This window comes from Dendrobates tinctorius, unplaced genomic scaffold, assembly GCF_039654945.1.
Source record: "Dendrobates tinctorius isolate UK_male_01 unplaced genomic scaffold, ASM3965494v1 ptg000581l, whole genome shotgun sequence".
NCBI classification, from domain to species: domain Eukaryota; kingdom Metazoa; phylum Chordata; class Amphibia; order Anura; family Dendrobatidae; genus Dendrobates; species Dendrobates tinctorius.
Genome location: NW_027362239.1, coordinates 142477 through 166592, shown reverse-complemented (window position 1 = coordinate 166592; position 24116 = coordinate 142477). Strand labels below are relative to the sequence as shown.

At 46.3% G+C, this 24116-nt stretch overlaps 1 protein-coding gene across 1 annotated transcript in view; it reads left to right on the top strand.

Moving 5' to 3' along the window:
* Positions 1-24116, top strand: part of LOC141078576 (man(5)GlcNAc(2)-PP-dolichol translocation protein RFT1-like) — a 63848-nt gene that overhangs the window by 3309 nt on the left and 36423 nt on the right. Inside the window, exons 3-5 of the mRNA XM_073565203.1 lie at positions 4921-5055; positions 7539-7617; positions 7865-7915. Of these exons, the coding sequence (XP_073421304.1) occupies positions 4921-5055; positions 7539-7617; positions 7865-7915 (265 nt within the window). The remainder of the gene's footprint in view (positions 1-4920; positions 5056-7538; positions 7618-7864; positions 7916-24116) is intronic.

Below are 24116 nucleotides of genomic sequence, written 5' to 3'. Positions count from 1 at the left end.
CAGGTCAGGCCGAGGGTTATCTACAGCACTATAGAATGCTGTAGATAAGCCCCGAAAGGCAGTGGCCGCATCTTATAGCGGTAAAATGAGGTGATGGGTTCCCTTTGAAGACCACTTTCCCTCTCTGTTTTATAGAAACCAGTGCAAACTAGTTTTTCATTTTGCAAAAGAGTGCTCTGGTAAGTGCCATCGTAGAGTGCAGGCTACCCTATAAGTCAGTACCATTTAACATGACCAGGGATAATAATAATCTTTATATAGCGTCAACATATTCGCAGCGCTTTACAGTTTAACAGTTCCAAAACACAAGTCATAAGTAACAAAGTTAACCATACAATAATGAAAGCAAAATAAGACGACCCTGCTCGTGAGAGCTTACAATCTACAATGAGGTGGGGGAGATACAAAGTACAGGTGTGTATTTACAATGATGTATTTACAATGAATGTCCAGCCATCTTGAGGGAGTGAGGGATGGATGGAGATAGTGAATGGGCTACACACGCACACTTACACATAGAATGACTTTGATTAGTAAACGTGATGGGCTGCTCTGAACAAATGTGTTTTGAGGGAACGCTTGAAACTATGCAAATTGTGGATAGTCCTAATTTCTTGGGGTAGAGCATTCCAGAGGATTGGCGCAGCACAGGAGAAATCTTGGAGTCGGGAGTGGGAGGTACGGATTAGTGCAGAGGTTAGTCGAAAGTCGTTTGCAGAGCGCAGCGGTCGGTTAGGCCGATAGACAGAAATGAGGGAGTAGATGTAGGGGGGTGCTGCACTGTGGAGAGCTTTGTGGGTGAGAACAAGTACTTTGAATTGGATCCTATAATGAATGGGCAGCCAATGTAAGGACTAGCAAAGAGCGGATGTGTCCGAATACCGATTAGCCCAATGGACGATCCTGGCCACTGCATTAAGTATGGACTGGAGAGGTGATAGTCAAGTAACGGGGATGCCAATTAATAGAGCGTTGCAGTAATCCAGGCAGGAGTGGATCAATAGTACAGTGAGGGTTTTTGTTGTTTCCATGGTGAGAAAGGGGCGGATTCTAGAGATATTCTTTAGGTGTGAGCGGCAAGAGCGGGCAAGAGATTGTATATGGGATGTGAAGGAGAGATTGGTGTCAAAGATTACACCCAGACAGCGCGCCTGCTGCCGGGGTGTTATTGTGGTGCCACCTACAGAGAGGGAAATGTCCGATTTATGAAGGTTAGTAGACGGCGGGAGCAGAAGAAGTTCAGTTTTGGAGAGGTTGAGTTTCAGATAGAGAGCGGACATGATGTTGGAGACTGCGGACAGACAGTCACTGGCGTTCTTTAGTACTGCGGGGGTAAGGTCGGGGAATGACGTATATAGTTGTGTGTCATCAGCATAAAGATGGTACTGAAAGCCAAATCTGCTGATGGTCTGTCCTTTGGCCGTGTAGAGAGAGAAGAGAAGGGGGGCCAAGGACTGAGCCCTGAGGTACCCCGACAGCGAGAGGAAGAGGAGATGACATGGAGCCAGAGAACAAAACACTGAGTGAGTGGTCAGAAAGATAGGAAGAGAACCAGTAGAGAGCGGTGTCCTTAATGCCTAGTGACTGGAGCCTAGAGAGTAGAAGATGGTGGTCAACAGTGTCGAAAGCTGCAGAAAGGTCAAGAAGAATGAGCAGAGAGTGGTCACCGTTACGTTTTGCTGTCAGAAGGTCATTGGTCACTTTGATGAGTGCAGTTTCAGTCGAATGTAGGGGGCGGTAGCTGGACTGTGAAGGGTTTAGGAGGGAGTGAGTGGAGAGGTAATGGGTAAGGCGAGAGTAACCTAGGCGCTCCAAAAGTTTAGAGATGAAGGGGAGATTGGAGACTGGTCTGTAGTTGTTTGTGCAGGATGGGTCAAAAGCAGGTTTCTTTAGTAATGGAGTAACAATGGTGTGTTTGAAGGAGGATGGGAAAATGCCCGAGGAGAGGGAGAGATTAAAGATTGCAGTTAGGTGAGTTTTGACGACTGGAGAGAGAGACTGGAGGAGATGTGAGGGAATGGGGTCGGTAGTGCATGTGGTCGGACGAGAAGAAGAGAGGAGTCTGGAGATTTCCTCTTCTGTGATGGGATCAAATGTAGAAAGTGAGCCAGGGGAGATGCAGGAAGGGATGGGAGTCACAGCACTTGGTGGTTGGGAGCAGATTTCCTGATGGATATTAACTATTTTCTCTGTAAAGTGGGAGGCCAGGTCGTCAGCACAAATGTCTGTGATAGGGGCTTGTGCTTTTGGCCTGAGGAGGGAGTGAAAAGTGTCAAAAAGTTTCTTGGGGTTGTTGGCTAGTGAGGAGATCAGGGTGGTGAAGTTGGTCTGTTTGGCGAGGTGAAGGGCAGTGTTATAGGTTCTTAACATAAATTTGAAGTGGATGAAGTCTTCTGGTGTGCGGGTTTTTCTCCATAGGCGTTCAGCATTCCTAGAGCATCGCTGGAGAAGTTGAGTTTGCGATGTGAGCCAGGGCTGTTTTACTCTGTGCTTGGAGATTCTGAGGGTGAGGGAAGCTACTTGGTCTAGGGTGCTTCTAAGAGTGTCATTGTAGTGATGAACAGCCAGATCAGGACAGGAAAAAGAGGAGATTGGGGACAGTGATGAGTGTAGGGAGTCTGAAAGTGTCTGAGGGTTTATGGCTTGCAGATTTCTGACTGTGTGGTAGGTAGGAGTGAGCTGGGGTGGGCGAGAATTTGTGAGCGTGAAGGAGAGAATGTTGTGGTCAGAGAGTGGAAGCGGTGAGTTATTTAGGTGGGAGATTGAACAGAGCCGGACAAAGACCAGATCAAGGGTGTTACCGTCCTTGTGTGTCTCAGAGGTTGAAAGCTGCGAGAGGCCTAGAGAGGTGCTTAGTGATAGAAGCTGGGATGCAATTGTGAAACTAGGACTGTTAATGGGGATGTTGAAGTCTCTCAGGATAAGAGTTGGTAGTTCTGAGGACATGAAGTGCGGCAGCCAGGCTGAAAAGTGGTCAAGGAAGTGAGTGGCTGAGCCTGGGGGCTGGTATATGACCGCTACTCTGAGGGAGAGGGGACGGAAGAGCCTGATGGTGTGGACCTCAAAAGAAGGGAAGGAGAGTGATGGAACTGGGGGGATGACCTGGAAAGTGGATAGTGGGGACAGGAGTATGCCGACTCCGCCACCATGTCTGTTTGTGGGTCTCGGGGGGAATGAGAGAATTGTAAGCCACCATAGGAAATGGCAGCAGGAGAGACAGTGTCAGAATCCTGAATCCAGGTTTCAGTGAGGGCCAACAGGTTAAGAGAGTTGTTCAGAAAGTAGTTGTGCAGGAAAGGAAGCTTGTTACATACAGACCGTGGATTCCAGAGGGCACAATTAAAAGATGGAGATGAGGGAGTGCAAGTAATATTAATAAGATTAATATCGTTTTGATATGAGGTAGGGTAGAGGTAGAGGTTGGGGTGTTGTGGACCAGGGTTGGGGGAGATGTCACCTGAAATCTGTAGGAGTAGGAAGATAAGGAGCAAATAGTTGTTGGAATTGTAAGTAGTTTTTTTCTGCGATGTGTTTGGGCAAGATGGGCTGAGGTTTCTCAGGAAGGTGAGGAGTGCATGGGAGCTGTACATGGGAGAGGGAAGTATAAAGGGGCTGATGTGTATGAGTCGTGATGGAGGGGGGATGGGGTGGTGAATGTGGATGGCAAGGGAGCACAGAAGGATAGAAGTAAAGCACATGGATAAAGGGGAGAGAAAAGTGTGGGTTACCTGATTCCTGCCCTGATTAACGGCCATGGATACCTGCCCTTTTGCTTGATGCTTAGCTTCTGGGATGCTTTGCTTCTGGGATGCTTGCGTGCTGCACCCCACACTGCGTGCGTCCCCTTAGGAACTACTAAATATATAGGCCACACTACAGGGTCAGGAGAGAGGGACTGTGGGAGCTGGTTTGGGATAATTTGGCAGCTGGGGCTAGCACACCAGGGGGTGGTTAGATGATCAAAGGCAGGAGACCAGGTTGCATTTATTTGCTATAGCACCTTTCACCTGATAAGCTCTAGAGAGGCCACAGTCACGGATATAAAGCAGTAAGAAATACAGTGCAACAAATGAATTATACCAAAGCTTTAGCAGGCACATTAAAATATGCCGCAAAAATTGTAAAGCAGAAAAAGACAGACAGCAAGCAGAAGTATGGACTTGTACCATTTGGATATATTGCAGCAGAAATGACAGCCAGCAGAGGTGGGGAGTTGAACCATTCAGGCTGCATGCTATAACAGTGAATGGAGTGAATACACGCAGGGTGGATCAGTTCAGAAGTTGAATGATTTGATTACCATTTGTACAGGGATGACTCTGCTGTACACTGATGATGGGAAAACACCCCGAAACAGGCTGCTGGAGATGAATTCTGGCTCGTTGTTTATCCCAGGTCATGTTACAAGATTCGGACATTGTCTAATAGGATAAATACTTCTCCTGGGTTGTACTTGCAGGAGAAGCTCTTTCGCTCTGTTAGAGAACTTATTTACATACTGATCTCCCATGGAGCATTGCTGTTAGCGTGCATTTACACTAGCTGATTATGGTGATCAAGTTTCCTCACAATCGTGGAGTGGCTGCCGATCACCTGACAAATGAGCAAAATGGTCGTTCATCTGGTGAAATGATTATTAAGCTGCTCTTAAAACCCATCTTTCTCAGCAGCACATCATCAGAACATGTGCTGCCGAGTACAAAGACAGTCTGTTCTCACAAAACAATCCTTCGGAAGCACAGTTGCTTGTATAAAGAGGCTATCAAACAGCAGATTGGTGTATATAAAGCTGATTGGCAATAGGCGTTCAGTGTTAACCCACCCAGTGGTCCCGTACTTGGCTGATCTCTTCCAGGGGAGCCATTACTGAGCCCACATTATAGAGTCCTGGCCTTGTAACTTGCGCTTTGTCTCCCCTAGGTCTTGTACACCAGCCTGCTCTCTCTATGTTACATCGTCTACTTCGCAAAGTTTCTTGGTTCTCGGGAGGCAGAGAAGAAATCGTTTCCTCTTCACAGCATGATGGAATTTTTACCCCGACGCTCTGTATCTCAGGTAATATGGTGTTTGGCGCATCCTTTTAGTTGTCATTCCCATCATTATTCATTTTAATTTCTTTAAATGACCAGATTCATTTACTCGGGGGGCAGAGAAGGCTGTCTTGGTGGTTTTAGAATTTGACCGTCTACCATGTTCACAAGTTCGGGTTTTGAGATGCAATTTTGAGACCAAAACTGGATTAAAAAATAGGACCATCTCGATTTTCATTTTAGATCTCCTCTATTTATCATCCTCTCCTGGCTTTGGCTTCAGAAACTGCATCAAGAAAACCTGAATGTAGAAACTCCATGGCAGCTGTCGTATGGACAGTCAGTCACGTGATTGCTGCTATCTTAGGTCTCCTTTGGACAGGCATATTTTTGGTCCAGGTGCACTAAGGACCACACAAGGACAGTACATGGACTGTTGGTAGCCTGTATGCTGGGAAATATCCCAACAAGCTGTATTCTGGTCATTTTATGTAATAACGGGCAGCTGCTGCATTCAACCCCCATGTTGATGAGTGCACGGAGCTGCACATGAAGCCAATCGTGGCCAAAATTGTTGGTGTAACTAGCTGTGACGACTTCTGGAGTGGACCCTCTGGGTCGTGGCACCAACCCACCTAGGGCGAGCTCACCTAGTGGGGACCACCCCCTATACAGGGAGTGTCAGGGACAAGCCCAAGGGGGTGAGGTGCCACGACTGCTGGAACCAGGTGGCCGGCTCACAGGAGACACGAGTGAGTGTGTCTAGCAACAGGGAAAGTGCAGAGTACAAGAGTATGCAAGGCGTGGACACAGGGACACGCAGGGTATAGGACAATACACGGCGAGTGTACGAGGGCACGGAGAGTACAGGACAGTACAAGGCTTGTACACAGGAGTGCGTTAGATACAGGATAGTGCAAGGCGGGTACACGAGAGCACGTATTGCGTGCACAGACAAGCACGCCCGGGGGAAGCAAAGCAGGGTGCGTGCGAGGGAGCACGCCAGACTACAGAGTTAGACAAAGCGTGCGCAGAGAGCACGCCGGAGTGCAAGGTTAGGCAGAGGGAGTTCTGAGAAGCACGAAAAGAACAAGGCAGGAGCTGAGTGTGTGCAAAGGAGTATGGCAGAGCACAGAGCAGAGTGTAGATAAAAAGCATGTGCTAGGAAGCACGGCAAGGCAGAGTAGAGTACAGGCACGGAGCACGAGGCAGCGTACAGGCACGGAGCACGAGGCAGCGTACAGGCACGGAGCACGAGGCAGAGTACAGGCACGGAGCACAAGGCAGAGGACCTGAATACAACGCACAGCCAGGTAAGGACCAAGCAGACCAAGCCCGGAAGCACAACAATAATCAGGCACCTCCCATAGGAAGAGGTAGCCTGATATATGGCATGAGTGCTAGGACTTTCGGGTCGGGTCCTCCAGTACCATAGAGAGGGCAAGGCTGCAGCTAGAACCTAAAAATGCGCACTAGCAACGTTGTGCAGGCATGTAACTGAGTATGAGAGGTGCACGTGCGCACCCGACGGGACCCGTGGAGCGGCCGCATGCTGAAAGTGGTGACGTCGGGCGCAGGGTTCCGGCCCCAGGTGAGAGCGGCGTGACACTAGCCCAAAAATTACAAGTACTGTGTGAACTTGGCCTTGGACCTCATTCACACGTTGGTGTTTTAATCCAAATGCACCGATCAACAGATCAGGGAACTTGTAGAACTTGTGGAGCAGTAGGTCAGATGCAACACTCTGCAGCTTCATTGGGAATTAATGGAGCTGCTGTCAAGCTGTGCACTGCTGCCTCAGTGTAATGGGAATAAAAGTGCCCCTTTCTGCTTATCAGTGCCGATCCCAGTGGTCAGACCCCTGCTGATCAAGTTACCCCCTATCTTCCAAATAAGTGATAACTTGTCACCAGAATGCCCCTCTAACTTCTTGTCTGCTTTTTATTGCATAAATTGCAAGTTTGCATTGTGCCTTCACTAATATTACCCTCTCTCAGTAGCCCCCAATCATGTCTATGGGGCTACAGAAACGGCTTCTCACTTCCGTGCTTGACCTGGTTTCACCTTCTGTGGCCAGCACTTGGATGTCGGTGTATAATCAGGAGGCCTTTAGGAAATGATGGAGGAAGAAAATTAGACACAAAAGCAATAAAGCACAATGTGTTTCTGATGCTTTTTTGTGCTCTTTTTCCCAGAACACAGGTTTTTTACCTTTTCAGTTCCATTAAGAAAATGCCCCTGGAACGCATCACATTGTTTCAACATGGCTTTATAGCTCAATCTTACCTTTATGTGCCAATATTGTCAGAGGAGCCTGCAAGCGGCAACACGTTTTCACTGTGCTGTGTAGAATGGTGCATGATCAGCAGTGCCTTTTAATTATTATTGGAAGATAAGGGGTGTAATGACAATTCTCAGCTCTGCTGTACTGCAGGAAGCCTAGATAAGGCAGAATAACATGGCCGCGTGCAGTAACCGGAGCTGATTTTCTGATTGTATCTCTAACAGGACTTTTTGGATTGGAAGCAGGCCTGGCTAGCCTGGAGCTTCTTCAAGCAGTCGTTTCTGAAACAGATTCTTACAGAAGGTTAGTTTGTAGCCATCGCATCAGTAAATTATGGGTTGACGAGAGTTTTTTTTCCTGTTTATCATTCTGTGTGGTTTTATTAGGAGGAAAAGCAAAAATGACGCTGTTAGCCATTCTCTAACCTTGTATGGACTTCTTCTTCACGTTTCCTGTATCTAAGAACTTTAAGAAAAGGGAAACAATCCTAAGGTTTAACCTATAGCTGTTAGATTTTAATATAATATATGATATTTGTTTTGTTTTTTAGGTGAGCGCTATGTGATGACTTTTCTCAGTGTCCTGTCATTTGGAGATCAGGGTAAGTTGCAAACTTTCTTACACCACTGTTTTCTGTGTATTACACTGTGACGATGTGTGTGACAGAGCATGAAGGGACACCAGGCCGAAGATCAATCTAACGGGATTTATTGAGACAGGGAGCACAGAATATAAAATATCAGTAGCGTCTCTTAGAGTCCACTATGAGTCCACACCAAGAGGGAAACAGTTTCGGTGGCTCCACCCAGTAATCCGACGCCAGGGAAAAGACAAAATAATCCTGGGATGAGTTCAATGGATCCAAGAGATGAGGGACATCACACCATTCCACGTGGCAGCTTTTAACTCTCCCCACACGGGCACCAGGATCTCTCCTCAGCATAAGGTCCTAGCACCTGGCTTGTCAACACCCAACTCCACTCAGCCAACACATGAGGCTATTGTCCTGGGATCAGCCCATCCATTGGGGGAAGTCTCCCACCTACTTTTGACTATGTGGCTAACTTAAGAAGTTTCCAGAAGCTACAGCTTGTATTGGATAAGTCCTATGCTGAGGAGAACAAAGACAGACTCCCCCACTGGTTGATGACTCAGGCCTGATTACATTGCAGTCCAGGGACTCTGGTCGGGGGAGGGACACGCTGTTACATACACATCTTTTTCAAATGGAGATATAAATAAATATATTGTAGTGGGAAATAATAGCTTTTCCAGTCTTTCTGAGATGCATTTAGGCAATCGTGGTCAGCCTGTATAAAGAGGCTATTAAACGATCACCGCTGACTATCTTTTAAGAGGTTGTCCACTACTTTTTACATTGATGACTTATCTATCCTTAGGATAGATTATCAATGTCTGATCGGCTGCCACCCCCATCGTTCAGCTGTTGTCAGTGTCCGCCAGCCGGAAGTACTCACGGAGCTGGCCGTTTCCTGATAGTGGCTGCCACAGGGTATTACAAATTTGCCTTCTATTGATTTGAATAGGAGGCAGATGTGCAGTACCAAGCCCTGAACGCTACCAATAGATGGAGCAGCTAAGAAAGTGAGTACTTGCGGCCACATCCGGCACCGATAACAGCTGATCAGCGGTGGCGTCAGGTGTAGGACCCCGGCCAATCAGACATGGATGACCTATCCTACGGATAAGTATCAATGTAAAAGAAGTGGACAATCTCTTTAAAAGATAGAAACTGCATCATGTACCCATCGCTCAGGTCCTACACTAGAAGTAGCAGTCTTTCTGATAATCATGTAAATTATTTGAAGTTAGCAGATGGCAGCAGCTTTACTAAATACACCAGAATTCTGGCTGAATTTCTGCCAAAAGTGTTGATACCCTCGAAATTGTTCCTGAAAATGAAGCATTTACCCTAGGAATTATTACAATTACACAAGTTTTATTATATATGTTTATTTACTTTGTGTGTATTGGAACAACACAAAAAAAACAGAGGAAAGAAAGACAAATTGGACAGTTTCACACACAACCCCAAAAATGGTCCGGACAAAATTGTTGGCACCTTTCCAAAATTGTGGCTTTTATTTCATGCATGTGATGCTCGTTCAAACTCACCTGTGGCAAGTAACGGGTGTGGGCAATAGTGAAATCACACCTGAAACCAGATAAAAAGGGCGAAGTTAACCCAATCTTTGCATTGTGTGTCTGTTTGTGCCCTACTAAGCATGGAGAGCAGAAAGAGGAGAGGGGAACCGTCTGAGGACTTTGGAATCAAAATTGCTGAACAATATTAACAATCTTAAACTTACAAGTCCATCTCCATAAATCTTGATGTTCCTTTGTCCACGGTGTACGACATAATTAGAATTGAGCGGATTGGGGGGGCGTGGCCTAGCAGCATGTGAGGAGGACGTGGGTCTGCTGAGCTCCCACACACAGCTACTGATTACTGCCATTATATCCCCACAGCACGGTCAGTAACTAATGTGTGCATTCCTGAGACCTGCGGGTGCCGCTGAACAGAAATATTCAGCCTCTAGCCCTAAATCATGCGAAAAAAAGGTCAGAGAAGAGTGACTAATGAGCTGGGGCATGGGTCCCAAGATGGCGCTGCTAACACAGTGCGTGCTCTGGAGGAAGCGGCTGCAGACAGTGAGGCCAGGAACAGGGAGGTGGCAGCCCGGCTGAGACGCTTTGCCAGAGTGGAGGAGGCAGAGCGCGAGTCCCTCCAGGAGACAGATGAAGAGCTGGAGTCTGCAGGTGAAGGTATGGATCCGGAGGTGGGAGAGAGGGGAGAGGAGGAGGCCACAGGCTCTGGAGGTCGGGAGAAGCAGGACGCTGCAGCCAGCTGGGGAGAACTAGTGGAGCAAAACAAAAGCCAGCTCCAAGCACTGCAGCTGCAAATGCCAACTGAACCTACTATCAAAGATGTGCTGACAGCAGTTATGCAGTGTGGGTCTGCTATTTCTTCTGTGCTCACTCAGCTGGGTTATTTACAAGAATCCATGCAAAATGTGAGGCATGAACTGCACACCATTAAAGACAGAACCGGGCAACTTGAGAAACGAGTCAGAGTTGTGGAGGGTACTGTGTCTAAGTCAGCGCAGCATCATAAAGAACTTAAAAGAGATATGGTTGCTGTGTGGGCCAAAACTGATGACCTAGAGAACAGGTCTAGACGGAACAACGTCCGCATTGTTGGCATGCCTGAACGTTATGAAGGCAAAAATCCTACTGTTTTATCGAAGCCTGGATTAAGGAGAAAATAGGAACTGATAATCTAACTCATTTATATGCTGTGGAACGTGCTCACAGGGTTCCTACCCGCCCTCCTCCTCCTGGTTACCAACCGAGGCCTATCTTGGCTAAAATTCTCCACTATAGGGACAGGGATAATATCCTTAGATACTCAAGGGAACATCCTGACCTTTCTATTGATGGCTCCAGAGTTTCTTTTTACCCTGACTTCTCGCCAGAAGTCTAAAGAATGAGAGCTAAATTTATGGACATCAAAAAACGTCTAAGGGCCATAGGTATCCAATATTCTATGATTTTCCCGGCCAAGCTGCGGGTCGAGGCCCGGAACAAAATTCACTTTTTTCTGGATGCTAAAGTTGCTATGGACTGGCTGGATCTGAATGAACAGCAGCTGAGGAAAGATGAGGAAGACCGGGAATGCGGCTGGTGATGTATTTGCTACTTTGGACACTTCTGCACTGTCTGGTATCTTGACTTCCGGTTCTGTTGCAGGAAACTGCTCGACATGTTGTCATTTTGCTATAGATGGTTGCCATGTGCTGTGGGGACTCATCCTGTTATGTGTGGGCAGCAGTTAGGAAGTGAAACGCCCGTTGACTGATGTGGAAGGGAATAACATCGCCCTTGTTTGAAATACCCTTGGCACTGCCGAGGGACATGTTGCCTTATAGCAGCAAAGTTATATATAAAATTCATACCATGTTGAGGGACTTTCCGGGGGTCCCTTATATGTTGGTGGGGGACTTTAATAATGTTTTGGACTCCCACTGGGATAGAGGGAATCATGCACCCCTGAAATCGGGAGGTAATTGTACGCCTTTTGGAGTTTTGTTACATGAGCTAGCCCTGACTGACTTATGGAGAAGTCGTAATCCTGATGTCTACCAATATTCATGCTTCTCCTCTACCTTTGTCTCAGTGTCACGCATTGATTTGGCTATGGGTGATGATTTGATGCTGAGAAAAATTTTAGACGTTAATTATTTGCCGAGAACAGTGTCGGATCACTCGCCCATGTCCATTACAATCAAGGGGGGGGATAATAGATTGAAAACTAAACCGTTATGGCGACTTAATCCGTTTTGGCTGCAGCTAGTGGATAAGAATGATAGCTTTAGCTTTGAGATACAGGAACATCTCAGGTTTAATTTGGGTTCAGCATCTAGTTTGACTGTTTGGGAGACTCTGAAGGCATACCTGCGGGGCATGTATATACGTGAGATTTCAAAGCTTAAATCTAATTCCAGAGCAGAATCCCAGATTATACTTCATGAGCTGGAGGATGCGGAAAAGACTCTATCCATGCGATTCACTCTCGCCAGTCAGAAAAGGCTAAAAGAGGCACAGTTGAAGGTGACTAAAATGACGCTAGAAACTGCGAAACGAAAACGTATGTTTCAGTCAGTTCAATATTTTGAAAATGCGGAGAGTGTTGGTCATTTGCTCTCGGTTATAACTTCAGCACAGGGGGGGTCCTCGTTTATAGCCAGCCTTCGGGAGCCATTTACGACCAGAGAGTGGTCGTAAATGGCTGCACATCCAGTTGGAAGAATGTCTCAAGTGGGGTACCACAGGGCTCTGTCCTGGGCCCTGTATTGTTCAACATCTTTATCAACGATTTAGATGAAGGAATTGAGGGTAAACTGATTAAATTTGCTGATGACACAAAGCTAGGAGGGATAGCTAATACTAGAGAAGAGAGAGAGAGGATTCAAAAAGATATAAATAAACTGGAGAAGTGGGCAGCAACTAACAGAATGGTTTTTAACAGGGAAAAATGCAAAGTACTACATCTGGGCAATAAAAATGAAAAAAGCATATACAGAATGGGAGGAATAGGCCTAAGCAACAGCACATGTGAAAAAGACTTGGGTATACTAATAGATCACAAACTGAATATGAGTCAACAGTGTGATGCAGCAGCAAAAAAGGCAAATGCAATTCTAGGATGTATTAACAGAAGCATACAGTCTAGATCACGTGAAGTCATTATTTCCCTCTACTCCTCTTTGGTCAGACCTCATCTGGAATATTGTGTCCAGTTTTGGGCACCACATTTTAAAAAAGACATCAACAAACTGGAGCAAGTTCAGAAAAGAGCAACCAGAATGGTGACCGGTCTGCAAACCCTGTCTTATGAGGAAAGGTTGCAGGATTTGGGATTGTTTAGTTTGCAAAAGAGAAGACTGAGAGGAGACTTAATAGCTGTCTACAAATATCTAAAGGGCTGTCACATTGTAGAAGGATCTACTTTATTCTCATTTGCACAAGGAAAGACTAGAAGCAATGGGATGAAACTGAATGGGAGGAGACACAGATTAGATATTAGAAAAAACTTTGACAGAGTGATCAATGAGTGGAACAAGCTGCCACGAGGTGGTGAGTTCTCCTTCAATGGAAGTCTTCAAACAGAGGCTGGACAGACATCTGACTGGGATGATTTAGCGAATCCTGCTTTGAGCAGGGGGTTGGACCAGATGGCCCAGGAGGTCCCTTCCAACTCTATGATTCTATGATTCTATGTGGGTGGGCAACTTTTCATTGACACACCGGGTATTTTGAGAATTTTGGAGACTTTTTATACCGAGTTATACTCCTCACACACCAGGGCCTCGACTGAAGACCTTGACAACTTTTTGGGGCCCGCTAAACTCCCACGTCTGACTGACGAGGTGAGACGTATGCTTGATGAGCCGCTGGACTTGGGGGAGCTTGAAGAGGCTTTGGGATCTATGTCCAATGGTAAGGCGCCGGGGGTGGATGGCTTACCGGTTGAGGTGTACAAAAAGTATAAATCTGTACTACTCCCTACTTTGTTGGCTGTATTCAATGATAGTCTCAGTTCTGGAGCTCTCCCATCTTCTATGCGGGAAGCTATTATTACTGTGCTGCCAAAAAAGGACAAAGACCCGACACTCCCGGCGTCATATAGACCCATTTCCCTCCTGACGGTGGACATTAAGCTCCTGGCGAAGGTTTTGGCCACTCGACTTTCGAAGGTGGTGGAATCGTTAGTACATTCGGATCAGACGTGTTTCATGCCTCGTAAGTCTACGGCCATAAATATTAGGCGACTGTATTTGAACATGCAGGTGAAGGCGGATAATGCGGGGGGAGGGTGGTCCTGTCTCTGGATGCCGCCAAGGCATTTGACAGTGTAGAGTGGACCTACCTCTGGGCTACACTTCGCTGTATAGGGTTTGGTCCGGGATTTATTAGCTGGATCAGGCTCCTATATTCCGAACCAAAAGCACCAATACGAGCAAATGGATCACTGTCTGACCCTTTTCCTCTTTATAGAGGTACGAGGCAGGGCTGCCCTCTGTCCCCGTTACTCTTTGCTTTAGCGATAGAGCCTCTGGCCTCCAGAATAAGATATGATAAGGGCATCGAGGGGTTTAGATACGGAGGACAGGAGGAGAAGGTAGCACTCTATGCTGATGACTTGCTTATGTTCTTGGCTGACCCTGATAGATCATTACATAATGTGATGCTGCTCCTTAATTCTTTTGGCGCTGTCTCGGGACTAGTTATTAACTGGGAAAAATCTGCGATTCTCCCTTTAGATCCGATCCCAATCAACGTCACACAGGTGCCGGTTGTAACGACTTTCAAATATCTGGGTATTATAATATCTAATAAACTAATGGATTTTGAATATTTGAATCTCTCGCCACTGATGGCCAGGATTAAGGGAAAGGTTAAGGCCTGGGCTAAGTTGCATCTTTCTGTGGTGGGGAGAGTGAACTTACTGAAAATGGTGATCATGCCGCAGCTTCTGTATGTTCTTCACAACTCCCCAGTCTGGCTCCCTCAAAATAGGTTTTACAAAATTAATGCGATATTTAGAGAACTTATTTGGTTAAAAAAGGGTGCAAGGATCAAATTGGAACATTTACAAAAATCTAAAGAGGAGGGGGGGCTGGCGCTGCCCAATCCATGGCTCTACTTTCTCTCCTCTCAATGTCAGCACATGGCAGGGGGAATGGAGGGCTTCCCAGCGGAGACAGCGGGGGCCAGTTGATTTTCCGGTTTCTTGTGGGTCAGGGGTCGCTGTTATCCAACTTAGAGGCGGGCAGATTTAGACCTTGGGCATCTAGATATCCTACGGTCCTTCTCATGATTAAAGTGTGGGATAAAATTAAACAGTTAAGAGGAATCACGGGTTTCACAAAATACTCCCCTATTTGGGATAACCTGTATTTGCCGCAAATGAGGTCGCTTAAAGGTTTTGCGCAATGGAGGCCAATAGGTATCTGGTGGCTGTAGCAATTAGTGGAGGATGGGGTTTTTAAGTCCTTTGACACACTGAGACGGGATTTTCCGCTCCAACACTCTATGTTCTTCCAGTATCTGCAGTTGCGGCATGCCTACACAGTGCAGGACCAAATGAATAGCATATCTATACACCAGGATGCTATTGTCAGCAGGCTCGGGCTGCAGGCATCCACTAGGGGTTTAATCTCGTTTGTGTACGGTGGACTTCTTTCAATGGTTTTGGTGAAGCATCCGATAGGAGCGCTGGCGAAGTGGGAGCAACAGTTGGGCGCCATTTCAGGGGATCAATGGGAATCTATTCTGCAGATGGTCCCCAGGCTGTCTCTTAGTGAACCCAATCGTTTGTCCCAATTGTATATTCTTTATAGAGTTTATAGAACCCCTAAATGGTTATTTGATATGGGGATGAGGAGGGATTCGCAGTGCCCTAAATGTACGCTCGAGAATGCTGGATGGTGATACAGTTGTTTTTCACTTGTTAGTTTTTATTCACATTTTCATTATAACAATCTGATTAAAAAAAAAAAAAGAATTGAGCGAATTGGTTTGGCTTCGGTTGCCGAATCTGAATTTGCCATATTCATGCCATATGGGTACCCTATTTGTGCCGAATGAATGTCTTATGATCGGTTCCGAACATATTCGGTAATTTCTACTCCCATTGACTCTAATGACGTTCGGCTGTGTTTGACAAATATTGCAAAACCAATATTCCCTGCCGATCGTATTCGGAGCCGAATTTGAACAAATTTGCTCAATTCTAAACATAATCAAGAAGTTTACAACCCATGGCACCGTAGCCAATCTCCCTGGACATGGACAGCAGGGAAACACCAAGGTTACTTACCGGTAGCCGGTTTTTCCGGAGCCCATGACGGCACACATGAGAGAGGACAGGAACCCTACTGAAGATAAAAGGGGCGGTACCTCTCCCTCGCTTCAGTTGGTTTACAGAGCATGAGAGGCCCCCCCGGGTTAGTACACATGGTAAAACTATCACCACATTATATCTAACTAAAAAAACACCCAAACTATAGTGCACACCAAAAGGAGTGAAAAGGGGGGGAATATACAGGTGCCGTCATGGGCTCCGGAAAAACCGGCTACCGGTAAGTAACCATGGTGTTTTCCCGTCTCCCATGACGGCACACATGAGAGACTTTTGTAGAATAAAACACCTTAGGGAGGGACCACCGCTTGCAGCACCCTTCTACCAAAGGTTAGGTCAGTAGAGGAAGATAGATCAAGTCGGTAGTGCTTAAAAAAGGTTGAAGGTGAGGACCAGGTAGCGGCTTTACAAATCTGCTCAATCGATACCTCAGCCTTCTCTGCCCAGGAGGTAGCCACGGCTCTGGTGGAGTGAGCCTTGATGCCTTCTGGAACCGGAGCGCCACTTGCGGAGTAGGATAACATAATGGCCTCCCTGATCCATCTGGCAATGGTACTCTTAGCTACCCCGTGCCCTTTTCTACTACCCTGAAAGGCTACAAAAAGGGACTGATCTTTCCTCCACTGACTAGTCATTGAGATATATTGTACTATGGCTCTTCTTACATCTAATGTATGGAATTTTTGCTCCCCCGGGTTTCTAGGATTGTTACAGAAAGATGGCAAGGAGATCTCCTGAGTCCTATGAAACTTTTGGACTACCTTGGGGAGATAGGCCGGGTCCGGTCTTAGAACCACTCTGTCATCCAAGATCTGCGTATATGGAGGACATATAGAGCTTGTAGATCGCTCACTCTTCGGACTGATGTTAAGGCTACCAGTAAGACAGTTTTAAGTGTAAGTAGCTTTGGTGACAGCTCTAGTAGTGGTTCAAAGGGATCTTTGGTTAAGGCCTCTAAGACTAGGTTGAGGTCCCAGGGTGGTATCTTTGGAATAATGACTGGCCTTGACCTGCCACTGGATTTTATGAATCGGGACACCCACCTATTGGCTGCTAAGTTGCAGTTATATAGGGCCCCCAAAGCTGAGACTTGAACTTTGAGTGTGTTAGTGGCTAACCCCAGTTGCAGCCCCGACTGTAAGAATTCTAGGATAGGTCCCACTGGCGCTACATCCCCTAAAGGTTCCCCCAGGAAGTCTAGGAACTTTTTCCACGTTCTACAGTAGATTTGGGATGTTATAGGTTTCCTACTTTTCAACAGGGTGGAGACTAACCCTGGAGAGAATCCCTGGCGACTCAGTAGCACCCTCTCAAATTCCAGGCTGCTAGATGGAAGCTGCTGTGAGTTCATTTTCCCCTTCGTCACTGAGGTCTGGTGAACTCCCTATTCTGGTAAAGGAAGGTAATGAGCCTGATTATCAGGCACCTGAGCCTAATGAGGATGACTGGCTGAGTGGAGTCACGGACTGGATATAAGGCTGCCGACGCCCTTCTGCCCTGCGGGTGATTTCTCTGTGGACTTCTAGGACACCAGTCTGATTCCTGCTCCTCTAAAGCTAAGTTTTCTGCTTTGCCTGTTAGCTTTTGTGTTTTGTTTTTGTTTTTCTTGCTTTTCTGGATTCTGCCATTCCCTGCTGGGGTGAGCTGAATCTCCTTTTGCCTGTAGCTCTGTCTTCAGAATATTCCTGAGTACTGACATAGCTTTTTTGAAGCCTAGCGTCTTCAGGGCCTTTTTCACTGTCAGTCTGTTGGCTCTTATTTTCATAGGGTTTTTCACGGATTGCAGACAGCAGCCTTCCTGTCCTTTTCTATCTAGTTAGCTTGGGCCCCGTCCTTGCTCAGTCTATCTTTCTGCCTGTGTTAGTGTTTTCATCTTGCTTCACCGTCATTATATGTTGGGGGCTGCCTATTGCTTTGGGGTCTGCTCTGGGGCAGTTTAGATTTCCCCTTTCTTTCTTTAGGCCTATTTAATTCTCCGGCTGTGATCGAGGGGTCTAGGGCATCGTAGGAACCCCCCACGGCTACTGCTAGTTGTGTTGATATGTTCAGGGGTCTGCAATCCGATAGCTGCCAACTTCTCTGGTTTTCTGGACTTAGCTAGCATTTCTGTTTTTGCCTCCTACGGTGACTCAATCATAACAGGAAGCCCTTCACCTGAGAGTGGACCACTGGTCCCTGGGAAAGCAGGTCTGGAATCTCCGGTAATATGCATGGATCTGTCACCGACATGAGTCTCAGAAGGGAGAACCAAGGCCTCCTCGGCCAAAACAGAGCTATAACCATTATTCTCGCTCGATCCTCCCTGATTTTCCTGACCACTACTGGGATCATTGTTATCGGGGAAAATGCATAGGCCAGGATGAACTTCCAGGGTATTTGTAGGGCATCTACTGCGAAGGGGTTTCCCCTTGGATTTAGTGAGCAGAACTTAATGACCTTCCGGTTGTGTGTGGTAGCGAACAGGTCTATTTCTGGTTTGCCCCAGGCCTGAACTATTTGTTGGAAGACTTGGGGGTTTAGGGACCATTCCCCTTGTCTTAGGTGCCTGCGACTCAGGAAGTCTGCCTGTATATTTTCTACCCCCTTTATATACAGTGCTGTGATGGATAACAGATGTTGTTCTGTTAGCTGGAAGAGTAGATCCAATATTTGCATGAGTCCCCGAGATCTCGTTCCCCCTGGTGATTGATGTAGTCTACTACTGTCTGATTGTCCATCATGACCCGGGTGTAGCGGCCCCGAAGTAAGGGAAGGAAATGTTTCACGGCTTTTTCCACTGCCCATAGTTCTTTTACATTTGAACTCTGATCGTTTTCTAGTGAGGACCAGGTCCCCTGTATTGAGTGGGATCTCAGGTGTGCTCCCCATCCTGTGGCACTCGCGTCTGTTGTAATGATGTCCTCGACTAGTTTTTGACACGGGACACCGGCTGTTAGATTCTTTTCTACAGTCCACCAGAGCAGGGAATCTCTTACAGCCACTGAGAGACATAGTTTGCCTTCTAAATGCCCTTTTAATTGTTTCTGTGCAGACAGAACTTCCCACTGTAGTTGTCTTAAGTGGTACTGCGCCCATGCTACTGTGGGTATGCATGATATCAGCGAGCCTAAAAGGGACATTGCGTTCCTCAGTGTCATATTTGGTTTTTGTATTGCTGTGCGAGCTAGGCCCCTTATCTTGGTCACTTTGTTCTCTGGCAGGAGGCAGCGTTGTCGCTCGGAGTCCAATATCAACCCTAGGAAGGATTGCTCTTTTACTGGGGTTAACTTTGACTTGGGGATGTTTACTATCCATCCTAGTCCTACTAGAGTTGCTATTACTTCTTTCACTTGATATGCACAGTGGGACTCTGATCTCCCTATTACAAGAAAGTCATCTAGGTATGGGACGATCACTATGTCCCTGGAATGAAGAAAAGACATTACTTCCGCCATCACTTTGGTGAATACTCTGGGGGCTGTAGACAGGCCAAACGGAAGGGCTGCATATTGGTAGTGTTTCACATGCCCCTGGACCTAGAGCGCTACTCTTAAATATTTTTGATACTCCCGATGAATTGGGATGTGATAGTAGGCATCTTTTAAGTGTATCACTGCCATGAGGCAATGCTGGAACAGGATCTTTGTGGCCGTGTTGATTGATTCCATTTTGAAGGAGCAATTGTCTACCCACTGATTGAGTCTCCTCAGGTTGACAATGGTTCTCCAAGAGCCGTCTGGTTTTTGTATTAAGAAGAGGGGGGTGTAGAACCCCCTTCCTTCTTCTTGCACTGGGACTTCCTGTAGGACTTGTTTTTCCACTAGTCCCAAGACTTCCGTCTCCAGTGCCAGCTGTTGCTCTTGGGCTTTCCTTCGGGGTGTCATTATGAAGGTACGCCTGGGCGGACAGATGAATTTTATTTTTAACCTGTCCTTTATTATGTTTAGGACCCATGTAATGGGGGAGATATTCGCCCAGGCGGAAAGGAAGAGAGAAAGCCTTCCCCCTACCTCCGGCCTGATGTCATTGGGGAGATTTTTTGGAGGAAGTGGAGGGCCCTTTAAACATATAGCCTGATCCTCTTCTTTCTTTAAAGTCCCAGTTTTTTCTATCTCCCGGGGGACGACCCCTGTTAAATCTCCTCCGAAAGGGCTGCGTTTGAGGTTCTCCTGGAAATCGGGGAAAGCTTTTCTTCCTATCCCCTGCATGTTCCAAAATCTCTTCTATTTTTTTTCCGAAGAGGAATTGGCCATCACATTGAATGGAACATAACCTATGTTTTGATGGAAAATCTCCGGGACACCCTTTAAGCCACAGGGCTCGTCTTGCCGCATTTGACAGGCTTGCTGCTCTAGCTGTCAATCTTGCGGAGTCTGCTGAGGAATCCGCTAGGAAAGCCACTGCTCCGTGTACCAGTGTCAGTTAGACAGAATTTCGTCCCTAGGAACTCTATCCCTGATCTGGTCTTCTATTTGTTGTAGCCAGACCATGAGGGCACGAGCGGTACAGGTACCAGCTATCGCTGGCTTTAATGCACCTGCTGAAGCTTCCCAGATATGCTTTAGGAAACCATCTGCTTTTTTTATCAAGCGGGTCTTTCAACATGCCAGAGTCCTCTAATGGTAGAGATACCTTTTTTGAGGATTTGGCTACAGCCCCATCAATTTTTGGGACTTTTTCCCAGGTCTCTGAATCCTTTTGTTCAAAAGGGTACCTCCTTTTTGATGTAGAAGGCAAGCTCCCTGACCTCTCCGTTTTTTTCCATTCCCTGTTAATTAGGGCCTTTATTTTCTCATTTACAGGGAAGGTGCGTTTTTTCCTTTCCTCCAGTCCTCCAAACATCATATCCTCTAACGATTTAGGAGTCTTTTCCTCCTTCAGGCCCATCGTAGCCCTAATAGCTTTGACCAGCTTTTCCACATCTTCTGTTGGGATTCATGGACGGCCGCCTATATCGCTGTCCGAGGAGGATTCTGAGGACTGAGTAGAGGAAGAGGAGGTGGACGGGGACAAGGATCTTTCCCGCCCCTTCTGCCCTGGCGAGGCCTCTGAATCAGAATCCTGTCTATGACCTCTTTTATCCTTCTTTTTAAGGGCTGCTTTTAGGGAACCTTTCACCTCATGTTGTATTAGCGCCTTAAGGGTAGTTACCAAATCAGGGGTTTCCTCCTGTATAGTTTTATTTATACAGTCAGCGCAGAGGTCTTTCTGCCACTGATCTGCCAGCGGGTGTTTGCATAGGGCGCATTCTCTATTTTTGGTTTTGCTGCTGGCCTTCCTCGACCCCTAGTGATCAAACAGAGAAAAATGGAACCCCGTTACCATAAGGGTGACATTCACGTAGATCACTCACCACCGCTGACAATCTGGGGTAACCATCTCGGAGGCTCCTCAGATGCACTCGTGACGTTTCTTCTGGACGTCTCAGAGTCATGCCGGTCGCTTGTACGACTGCCGCTCCCACCACTCGAGCGGCTGCTCCTGGTATGCTGGCGGCTCAGCCTGGCATCTGGCGAGAGCTCTTGCTGCTGCTGACGCTGTTGTCGCTGCTGCTTGCGCTGCTGCTGCTGCTCGTCTTGCCCCATTTCCATCATGAAGCTTTGGCATGAGTGCGTCTTCTGTGGTCATCTCCCTTATGTAAGGGAGATCCACTGCACTCTCCGCCTCCTCCGGTTACCCCCACAGCCCCTCCCCCCCGCCACGCCATTTCCCCTGCGTATGTTCCTAAAATATGTGTGGTTTATAAGTGTGCCATGCCTGACGATTATTAGGATTTAACGTACCAACTTTGAATCCCCTATGTGCAGGAGAATAATTTGGTGACATAGAAAACTGCTCAAAACACTACAGGTGCTCCTCCCATTACAGCACTGGAGTGATATTGTATAGTGGAGGTTCCCCTTTGCCGCTATGAATTAATCCCTGAGCAAGCGTAGTCTGTTGGATGGGCGTGCTTATGTGGCCCGATACAGGTGGGCGGGTCCTACATAGAAGGTCTGTCCTATCACGGGCGCTGAGTGATTTATGAGTGCGCACCCTATGTGGCTCCGGGTGCAGTGTGGTTTGTAAGCGCGCGCACTTTGTGGAGTCCCGGGCATATGTGGATGAGATATCTATGGCCTATTATAGGTGGTAGGATTTCGCCCGCCATGATATCCTGTGACATGTGCAGTAGGTCATGGGAAGGTAATTTTGTAGGCGGTGTGCTGACAAACAGGAAATGGTGGGGTCTTGATTGGAGAACCTCTAGCGTCTGTATTGCTGAGCAGGCGCAGTAGGGGAGATGGGGACAGGAAGTGGTGAATGAGATCAAGTTGGTCTACTCTGGAAATGTATGTTTATGACGTGGGAACTATAAAAAACCACGGGTAACCACATTCCTATTGATACCTGCAACCAGGCGCCATATCTTATGCTCAGTATGAGCATTAAAACTACTATATGCCTCCTGAGGAACTCCCTGGATGGGAGAGAAACGCGTCGAGGCGGGGCGAGATGAAATAGAAATCAGCAATAAGCTAAGTGTATCTGATGAATATATTGACTGATCTGTAGTTTTTGGGCAGTGTGCAATAAGAGGGTGTGTGGCAATAATAGCACCAATTGAGTATGTGTATGGTTATAGGGGAGTGATGGTGAATTTATTTTTGATTTTTGGTGCTTTTTGGTGCCTCTACAACTAATAACCCCTATGTGTACTATTGGTGCCTTTAAGATTAATAACCCCTATGCACAAAAAGGAATGTCTTCTTGAATTGAGACATTTCTAGCCCTATTTTTGCTGTGACCCTTTTTCAGGTATTATGATATGAATTTGATTTGCCAAACAGTCCATTAGCATTTGGTCTCCTTGTCTCTGTGATCTAATTGGTATCGTATTGGATATACATGGTCAGTGAGGGATAGTCGACGTGGTGCGGGGCTACCAATTTAAAGTAGGGTGAAAAAGCCCCGCTGGTAGGCAGGGAATGATGTAAATAGGGAATTTAGGCAAAATTCCAAGTTCCGTTTCCCACAAATTTAAGTAAGTCTGCTTATTGGTTACTGGTTGTATACCCCTCACCCTGGGTCTTGTAGTATTTATTGGTCTTTGATGATTTAGGACTGTTGGAAGTATCTGTAAAAACCTGTAACTGTTTGGCGACCATATCCTTGTGTATTTTAATTGTTATACCCTGATGTTGTTGCCCTGAAGAGTAGCACTTAATAGGGTGAATAGGGATAGCCTTCGTGGAGCGGGGGCGCCATTTCGCTTCAAGAGGGTGCCAACCTCCGCTGTTAGGCAGGGGGAAGAAAAAATAGGCCTGTGATTTCCCCTACTCTATTCTTGTATGTGACTAGGGTCACAACTTTGATCAGCAATTAAATTTGTGTGGTGTTCATGTATGTCTATGGTTTTAGTATATTTCAATAAAGCAATTGTAATTTTAGAATTATTTTTTGTTTATGAGCTGGTATACGACTAATTCACTTTTTGATTCAAGTCCTTTGAGTAAAAATCAGAAGTTCATTTTTCATCAACAGGTGCCAAATGCAGATGCAGAAGCAACACCTTGCCCTCAAAAAATGTGGAACTTAATCTCAATTTGATCCAGTATTTTATTGAACGCTCATTGTCTCATAGACCATGGGCTGACTATTCGGCCGCATGGCTTCAGTGGATTAATTTTTCTAAGATTTATAATATTAATCTAAGGGTTTCCAGTTTAGCCTCTGGCTTGATGTTTTTAGAGTTTCTATTTAACAAAGGTTTGTCTTACTCTGTCCTAGCTAAGTCTGCTGCGGGAGCTTCATTTTTCTTGAAGTTTCTGGGTAACCCTCCCCTAACTAGCTTTTTCCAATAAAGCAGTTTTTAAAGGGCTTTAAGAGGTCTAACTTTAAGCCCGATTCACAACGCCCTATTTCTTTTTCTTTGCTAAAAGACTTGTATATCCCTCACTGATATATGCTCAAACTCTGATGAGGTCTTACTATTTTATGCATCATTTTTGCGATGTTTTTTGGAGCTCTTCGTATTGGCGAGCTGATGTCTACCAAAAAATCTGATCCATCAGGTATTTTGATATACGATGTAAAGTTGCATGGGGATAAAATGTTCTTATTCATTAAAAAATGGAAAATAGAACAGATTGGTAGGGGCGATAGGTTGCAAATCGATGCTTTTCCTGATCAGGCTATTTGCCCAGTTTTTAATACGAAGAATTGGCTGCCTAGAAGACCTAAAATTATTGGTCCCTTATTTATGCACATGAACGGCTCTCCTGCTACGATTTACCAATTCAACTTCATTTTAAAAAGGTGTTTGCGGTTTTCACGTAAAGATCATTTAAACATTACTTCTCACTCTTTTAAAATCGGTGCTGCTACGGAAGCAGCA